Source organism: Physeter macrocephalus, chromosome 1 (assembly GCF_002837175.3).
Source record: "Physeter macrocephalus isolate SW-GA chromosome 1, ASM283717v5, whole genome shotgun sequence".
Lineage (NCBI taxonomy): Eukaryota > Metazoa > Chordata > Mammalia > Artiodactyla > Physeteridae > Physeter > Physeter macrocephalus.
In genome coordinates, this window is record NC_041214.2 from 72,205,035 (window position 1) to 72,214,466 (window position 9,432).

At 38.3% G+C, this 9,432-nt stretch overlaps 1 protein-coding gene across 8 annotated transcripts in view; it reads right to left on the reverse strand.

The window, feature by feature from the left end:
- Nucleotides 1-9,432, reverse strand: part of ZMAT3 (zinc finger matrin-type 3) — a 68,078-nt gene that overhangs the window by 40,321 nt on the left and 18,325 nt on the right. For 4 of the 8 annotated variants that reach the window (XM_007116142.2, XM_028491376.2, XM_007116143.4 and 1 more), the window contains exons 3-6: nt 7,230-7,349; nt 4,356-4,522; nt 4,133-4,233; nt 1,355-1,976 (exon numbers count right to left, since the gene is read on the reverse strand). In XM_007116142.2, coding sequence (XP_007116204.1) covers nt 1,765-1,976; nt 4,133-4,233; nt 4,356-4,522; nt 7,230-7,349 — 600 coding nt within the window. In that variant the 3' untranslated portion in view covers nt 1,355-1,764. Of the gene's footprint in view, nt 1-1,354; nt 1,977-4,132; nt 4,234-4,355; nt 4,523-7,229; nt 7,350-9,432 lie in introns of those variants that run through there. The other 4 variants (XR_008616970.1, XR_008616971.1, XM_055083913.1 and 1 more) reach the window with 2 other exon arrangements.

Below are 9,432 nucleotides of genomic sequence, written 5' to 3' on the forward strand. Positions count from 1 at the left end.
TTGCCCTAAAATAATCAATTATACTTTATAGATTACTACAAAAAGGGTTATTATACTAAGAGTCACATGTCTAGATAGAACCTCAACAGAATATTATTTCATTCTTCTGTTTCTGGGAGAAAATAAAATTACTAAGCAATTTTACTTTTCAAAAAACCACCACTTCAACAGAAGGGCAACTTGGTGGTGTACCAGAGGTTAATCACAAAACTTAATTTTAAATATGGGTCTAGTATTTAAAAATTGTTCAGAAGTACTAAAGGAGAAGAATGATGATTATAATTTTCCTTCTCCTCATCTCTTTGCCTACAGAATTTTCAAGGAAAAATAGGAGTTTTATTTTTAATTAATAATATAAGCAATCAAAAGTGAATTTACCATAGTGCAAAGATATTGCTCAATATAAACTACCTGGTGAACATGGTCTTTCAAAAGAAGTATGGATGAGCACCAGTCTTATCCATGTAAATATAGTAAATAGGTAAAATATGGTTAATGAAAGTTCGTAGAATCCTCCATTATTTAATCTAGATATAACACTAGAGCTTCTCATTTTAAAAACAAAGAACAAAAATAATAATACTGTTGAAATTATCAGATATGAAAGTAATCTGTAATATACTTTTATTATCTATCCTCAAGGAAGCTAGATTATAAAGAATAATGCCAAAGTTCAGGTATTTTTCTATTGGAAATGATGATGCTAAAATTTGATTAACTTTTTAAAAAAATTCTTCTCTATCTCAGAAAGAGTAAAGGTGTGGTATTTTTCAGGACAGTCAACAAACTAGCAAGACAAAGAAGAATGTAAGTAAAACGTAAGGATCTGTTTACCTAAAAAGTCTACCAAAACAAACATCAAGGGATCTGAACTTACATTTGAGACCATCATATAAGTACATGTTATTATCATCAAGTAACTCTAAATTGAAATATCAAACACATTTCATTTCCTAAAACCAACTGAAAAAAACGTATTTTTTTAAAAAAATCACATCTATTCTAAACTCATTGGATATTCAAATGTGGGGCTTGGAAAACCCACAACATAGCTGGGGCATGAAAATGAGCTTATTGGATAAGCTAATTCAACTGGGAGAAAAAAAGAGGTGGGAAGAAGGTGAATTTAAATTTGTGAAATTCACAACTGGAAATGAAGTTTCACTGTTTGGAAGTACACAAGCACATTAGAACTGTCTGAATCTAAGAAAACCTGCATTTCAATAATTGGAGGACATGATAAAGAGAAAAACTGTCCTGGGAAGGACTCTAATGCAGTTTTACATAGTATATCCTACTGACAATGCATTGAGTTGAGGTGGTGATTCCAAAGAAGCCTTGGGAAACTAAAATCTTTGCTTACCTGTTTTTACTATGATCTGAAGCAAGAACTCAATAAAATTATTTATTTAGCAGTACATAATACTAAAATTGCAAAAAAAAGATGAAGTTTTTAAATAGCTAAAGCTCTAAGTGGTCAGGCTACTAGTTGACCAGAACTTGGTCAAGATAAAAAGTTATTTATCATGGGGTAGGTAGGTCACAGGCTTTAAGCAGCTCAACACAACTGACCTGAAAAAGCATCATGACTTAAGCATGTTCTCTTCCTTCCCCAGTTTTGACACCTCGTGGTACCACTGCAGGTTACGTGTATTAACATTGAGCAGAGGAATGTACTCATATCAAAAGAATCACAAAGCAGAACATGTTGACAGAAGGCAAACAACAGGCAGGACAAGCTGCTCTATCTGAATATGACAATCACTATACATATCCCAGATTCTCCATCTCATTCCTGTACCGCTGTTCAGACACCTTGCTTTTATGTTGCTTGCTCTCTAAATGTTGCCGGAATTCCATTTCTTCACCGGCCCCAACATTACACATGGAGCAGTAAAACTGGCCACTTGGAGTAACGCACATGGCCAGATCACGTGGAATTCTCTGCCGAGAGCGGGGATTGAAGTAAGGACCTGCTAAAGCAAGAGGCAAAAGTAATGTATTCACTTCAACATACTAAGTGAATGGTGGTCTGACCAATTATCACTGTAATTTGTAATTCTAAGCTCAAAGTATAAAATTCACACATTCCTAGCTTTAAAAGAATATAAAGTTAATGGGTTTTAAAAATTACAATTTTATACAGGTTCAATCCAAAAAGCTAAAATGATTCCTCCAACTATCATCAGAAATGTTACTGTAGAGCCAGACCCAAACTCTAAATGGCAATGTCTCTAAAAAGTAAATATAATTTAAAAAATACTTTCATTTCCAAGCATTATATCAAAATCTGTATAATTATGCTAATTCTTTAATCCAAAAATTCTACTTCTAAGAATTATACTAAGAAAATGTTGAGAATTTTTGCATAGAGATTTATGAGCAAGGACATTTATTTCATCAGAGTTTATAAAAGCTTCTTTGGGAGGGTGAGGGGAAAGGAAAGATCCAAAAATATAACTTGAAAAATCATGGTTAATGAATGCAATGAAAAACTATACAGTCACTAAAAACAATGTTATAGAAAACTCTTTAGTAACAATATTTGATTATAATATGCTATTAAGTAAAATAAGAATATCACAAAATATGATTACATTTCCATTCTACAGAACTAACATACACAAAGAATTGGAATGATGTATACAAAAATGGTGGAATTATTGATAATTTTTTTCTTTATGTAACTGACTTCTTAAGTTGGACCATTAGCTCAACAATTTTCTGCTTTTCCTTTCTACTATAATAATAAACATTTAAGGCTTTTCTCAAAACGTTACTTTAACTGCATGCTACAAATATTGATGTATTTTTATTACTATCAGGGTCTAAGAATTCTCCATCACCAGTATGATTTCTTCTTTGGCCCATGAGCTATTTAGAAATGTTTAAAAACTTCCAAACACATAAAAATTTTGTTTGCTTTTTTTTTTTTTTTTTTTTTGCGGTACGCGGGCCTCTCACTGCTGTGGCCTCTCCCGTTGCGGAGCACAGGCTCCGGACGCACAGGCTCAGCGGCCATGGCTCACGGACCCAGCCGCTCCGCGGCATGTGGGATCCTCCCAGACCGGGGCGCGAACCCGGTTCCCCTGCATCGGCAGGCGGACGCGCAACCACTGCACCACCAGGGAAGCCCAGCTTTTTTATATTTTTATTATTGACATCTCATTTAATTATACTCTGATCAGAGAACATAAGTCTAAACACCTTCTATCCTAAAGTTTTTTTAATCTAATCTCAGCTTCCTTCATTTCAGCTGAATATTTTTTACCTAATCTTAAAATCTTTGTCTTTTAACTGGGACTTTAGTAAGTTTACATTTATTGCAATTACTGATATATGTTTAGATTTTCATTAATCTTATTACATTGTGCTTTCTATATGTCCCTTTTATCTATGCTTCTCTTGCCTTTCCAATTAGCTTTTTGTTGTTGTTGTTTGTTTGTTTTACTGTTCACATGAGTGACCTCTGCTCATATGTGTATGCATTGGAGGCTGGGGTAGGGAAAGGATGAGGGACTGCTCAGTCCTACTCGCCCTACTGAAGGTAATCAGAAAATGCAGGAAATATTCCTATAAACTAGTAATTCTGAACTGAAGGTATATATCAGAATCACTGAGGAAGCATTTTCAAAACACACATATGTCTGAGTACCACTCTAAATTTACTGATTGAAAATCTCTAAGTCATGGTTCAGCCATGTGTATTTTATAAAAACTCCCCAGATAATCTGAGTCACTATCCTGATTAAACACCACTGCTATAATTTTTATTTTCCCCAATAAATGGGGATTTAATATGGTGTAACTTTAAACCAAATAGCCCATTTTTATAATGCATTTAAATGTCTCAGTTGACAAATACCAGAAAAAACATAAAGGTACTATGATAAGAGACCTTAAAACATAGACTTGGTTTAAAATCAAAATAAATAATACACTAAATAGGAAATAAATAAATAAATAAATAAGACCTGAAATATAAACACCAGCTTGAAAAACCACTAGACCAATTCCACAAAACAATAGCTAACCCCAAATTCTCAGGGCTATCTATTACCATAAAAGGAAACAAAAATAGAGGAGACCATTTGCAGATCGTAGTGAAGGTATGTGGAAATCCACAGAATACCTGAATTATTCTGTACTGCATACATATTTCTCCTATTAGGCATCATCTTATATTCATTCCCTTCTTTCCGGGTCCGCCGTTGACCAACCTCTGAGGATTCTCTGGAGAAGAGAAATTTCAAAAGAGTGAGACTTCTAAACAAGGATCCCTTTCAACTCTTTTCTCTCTAGAGACAGTTAGTCTCACATAACACGCTGGCCTAAGAGAAAACAGCAATACCTACGAGAATGAGTTACTCTGAGCTTCCGCGAGCCGCAGCCTCTTGGCATGATTCTTCCCTTGATAGTGAGCCTGGGCCACAGCCGGAGAACTGAAGGAGGCATCACAGAGCTTACAGTAATCATTCTCTGTGGCCAGAATCACTCTGCCTCCTGGCTTAAAGGAGCTCATCTGACAGCAAAGACACGAGAAACAAGGTTTTAAAATGTGCACTTTATTCTCTTCTTCTCCTCAAAGTTCTTTTCTTCTAAGAGTTGAAAAATAACCGAACGTTATGGCATGACCACGAACACTCAGCTTTATAAGGACAGGAAATAATTCATTCCAGAAAGAAAAAAGAAAAAATGGCTGGGAGACAATCATGGTTTTGCATTATAATCACCTGTGTACCAAACTGATGAATGCCTCATTGCTATCTCCATTGAAGAAATTTTAGAAAAGAAGTTTAAAAACCCAATATGGAAGATTTAGGGCAGTACAGGTAAGGCCTAAAATCACACTACCAGAAAGAACAAAGTCCTCCCAGAATCCATCAACAAGTATTTACTGAATGCCTACTGTTTATAGGGCTTGCTACCTAATGCAAAAGTGATATACAGACATGTATTTAAAAAATGAGCCCCTGTCCTCAGAGTCTATAAATTAGCTACAGATATAATATAATTTGGGGGGAAATAAACCAGCAGATCCAGACAATTGTATTCAGGTTGGGAAACAGTGAGTTAAGGGAAACCTAACACAGTGCCTGGAAAATAGTATGAACTCAGTAAGTATTGCTGGGTTAACAAAACATGACACATTAGATTTTGGCTAAAGAAGAATAAAATATACAATAAAGAATCTGGAAAGCGTATCATATCAGGACCAGCTGAAGGAAATAGCACTGTTTCACCTGGAAGGGAAGATTTTTCTGGGGACAGGATAACTGTTTTCAAAAATCACAAAGGGCTATGCTATGAAAGAAGCCTAAGGCTGTTTGCCCAGGAGGTTGGAGCCAGCTGAAAACAGTCCCTAACAGGAAGCAGCTGTCCATTTTTAGAGCAGCCTTCAGGTATTAGCACTGTGACAACTACTCAGCCTGAAGATCTCTCTGGGTATTTTCCTGTCCTCTGATTCTTTTTAACATATCTCATTTTCCCCACAAATTCATGAGGACGTGAATAGCTGATATTGCTATCCACACTGTAAGTACTGAAAAACTGACACTCAGAAAAGTAAAATTATACCATGGTGTTTAGGAGTAGAGGTCTAAGGTCAAGAGAAATCATTGTTCCATCACTTTATAAAATTTGTAACACGATGGACAAGTTACTTAGTTTACCTGGGCTTTTAATAAACTTCCAGGTGAAACCAATGCTGCTGGCCCATGGATCATACTTTGAGAAATAAGGTCAATACCTCTGAGTTGCTGCAAGCATTAAATGAAGTCAGGACCCAGGCCAAGAATGAGGCAAGGGAGGCACTTGCCATGGGCACACAATTTAAGGGAGCATCAAAAAACTCAGCAATCAGGATTAAAAATACTTAATGGGGGGCTTCCCTTGTGGCACAGCAGTTAAGAATCCACCTGCCACTGCAGGGGACACGGGTTCGAGCCCTAGTCTGGGAAGATCACACATGTCGTGGAGCAGCTAAGCCTGAGTGCCACAACTACTGAGCCTGTGCTCTAGAGCCCGTGAGCCACAACTACTGAGCCCACGAGCCACAGCAACTGAAGCCCGCGTGCCTAGAGCCCGTGCTCCACAACAAGAGAGGCCACTGCAATGAGAAGCCTGCGCACCGCAACGAAGAATAGCCCCCGCTCGCCGCAACTAGAGAAAGCCCGCGTGTGGCAACGAAGACCCAACGCAGCCAAAAATAAATAAATAGAATAAAAAAAAATACTAATGGAATATTTTGACAAATCAAACTTATTGCAAAAAAATCAATGAGGAACAAAATATCAAAATTTTAAATAAAGACAGGATCAGCAACAGTGCCATGCCAAGCCACATTGCTGCCTAAGGCAAAAGGAAAATTAATAACACTTATCCTGTCTTTAAGTTTTTGACATTTTGTTCACCATTGATTTTTTCACATTAATTTTGAATTTTTTAAATATCATATTATTTATCTTGATTACTGAGTATTTTGGCTTCCTCTTAAATTCTGTGCCTAAGTCAAGTGCATCCCTCATCTCACACTAGGCCCAGCTGTGAATGAAGTAATGCATGAAAAGTGCTTAGCAGAGTACCTGGCATAGTAAGTACTCAATTAAAGTGATTATTATTTATTATTATTTATGACCTATAGAGAAATAATACTTCAAAGACAGCATAGCATCCATACTTCAGAGCCTACTAAAGTACAGGAATATCTTGCCTCAAAGCACCTGATCTATCTCCCAAAGAGTGAAAGGAACTTGGCTCTCAAGTGTGTGTCATGATACCAAAGTCCAGAAAGAGTTTATACAGGCTCTCTGCATAGAGGTAAGACAAGGGCAGCCTCAAGAAACTGATCTTGCTGGAAGGCAAAATATAAAGTCAATGGGATTAACTGCAATAGAGATATAAATGTTTAAAAATCTCTCATTCAGGGCTTCGCCTAGACATTCAGGGCCATTTAACCCAGAATTTTGAGAAATGCATAGAGAAAGACTCATGAAATAATTTTGTTTCATCATTTCATGCACCATAACCAAAGCCAATGAGAAATCTTGGGATTCATGGATTTTTCCATGCATTAAATCCAGCACCACGGAGTTCAAGGAGTTAAAAGCACTAAGTAGGACCTTTTAGGAATATTTGCTCAACTGTACTTTGATGGGCACATAGAAAACAAATTTTACCCATGACCATCTGTGCATAGGACAGCGCCCACCTTGACACACGTGTCTCACCTGCGGAGGGACTGGAACAGCTGGAGTAGCCACAGGTTCCACTGCATTGCTCATTCTGGCAGGAGGAGGACAGCTGTTTGCTGCATAGTAATTTCGGAGTTTCTTACCATGATTTTTACCCTAGAAGTAAAATGAAATAAGAAATCACTGGAGGAAAATTTGTCAAATTGAGTTAATGTATTCACTGAAAAATAAATAAATAAATAAATTTTATTCTTTCAGAGATATGCAACAGTGGGATAAACAGACCACTAGCTAGATTTGATTATTACATCTTAAAGTAGAAGAGTCTACTCTTTGATTCTAACAGAATGATTAAATTTATCTGGGAACGATAAGAGAACAAAGCCGAAAGACATTAATTTCCTATATATTTCTGGAAAAGTACCACATTTTCCAGATCTGTGTCCTCTCCCAACTTGTTGCCATTCATATGCCACCGCCTAAATATGAATTTTATGACATGCTGATCTAATCTACTTTATGTCAGTAATGAAATGGATAATCCAATTACTTTTACAAAAATAGCACCTACAGAGCATCTTTTTACTTACAAAGAATTCTCATATGCATTAGTTCATTTGCCACTCACAAAAATCCTGTAAGAGGAATTTGTTAATGTTATCCACATATGACAGCTGAGAAACTGCAATCCAGAGAGTGTGGGGAACTTGCCCCCAACACCTTCAGGAGGCCTAGCAATGGGGCCGGAGCTTGAGGCAGGCCTTCTGAATCCAAAGCAAGGCCCTTTTTCAGTACAGCATGATGGCTTCAGGATGCACTGTGAACCTCTATTAAAATGGCTTTCCGGGCTTCCCTGGTGGCGCAGTGGTTGGGAGTCCGCCTGCCGATGCAGGGGACACGGGTTCGTGCCCCGGTCCAGGAGGATCCCACATGCCGCGGAGCGGCTGGGCCCGTGAGCCATGGCCGCTGAGCCTGTGCGTCCGGAGCCCGTGCTCCGCAACGGGAGAAGCCACAATGGTGAGAGGCCCGTGTACCGCAAAAAAAAAAAAAAAAAAAAAATTAATTAAATGGCTTTCCTCTCTCATCATGTTTCATTTAATTTATTATTCACAAGTTTATGGCTGAGCTGATACAAACTGGTGGGAAGGGTCAGTGGTCTAAAAGCATTCTAAATGAGGGCAAAACCGTATATTATTCTTTAAACTGCACTGTAAAATCCAAACCTGTAGACAGATATTTATCCACCATCTACTACATGCTAAGCCCTAGAAATAAATAGGACTAGCATATGGTCTAGAGGAGGAGACAGATATGTAAGCAGTTAAAGGAATGAGCTAAGTTCCACTTTTTGGCCACTGGAATGCTGTAAAGGTGCTTTTACCGTGGTCACGGTGATCTCCAGGAGTCAAACACAACAGTCACATCTGTGCTGTCATTATGCTCTAACCCTAAGAAGCACCATACTATTCATATTCCCTCCTTCTATTTTCTTCTATGACTACCTCTTACCTCCCTACCTCTCATTCTCTAAATGCTGCAGCGTCCAATGCACTACCCTCAGCCCTCTTTTATCTCCATCTATACGCAAACTCTAGGTTGTTTTACCAGGTCTCCCAGCTTTAAAATATAATCAATAAGTTGGTGACTCCCAAAATTACCTATCTCCATTCCTGTTATGGGCCGATTGCTTGTGTCCCTCCAAAATTCCTATTTTGAAATCTAATCCCAATGGGATGGTATCTGGAGGTGGGACCTTTGGGAGGTAATTAGGTCATGAGGGTAGAGCCTAATTAGTGCCCTTTAAAGAAGAGGCCAGAGAGCTCCCCAGCGCTCTTTCCACCATGTAAGGATATAAGGAGATATCCTTATATCCTTATATATAAGGATATAAGGATGTCTGCAGTCTGGAAGAGGACTTTGCCAGAACCCATGCATGCTAGCTCTCCGATCTCAGAATTCCAGCCTTTAGAACTGTGAGAAATAAATGTTTGTTGTTTAAGCAACCCAGCCTATGTAATTTTATAGCAGCTCCAACAGACTAAGACAATCCCTGACTTTCAGAGCCACATATCCAACAGCCTTCGTGCGATCCACACATTGCACTCTTAAGAAGCATATCCAGGGCTTCCCTGGTGGCGCAGTGGTTGCGTGTCCGCCTGCCGATGCAGGGTAACCGGGTTCGCGCCCCGGTCCGGGAGGATCCCACGTGCCGCGGAGCGGCTGGGCCCGTGAGCCATGG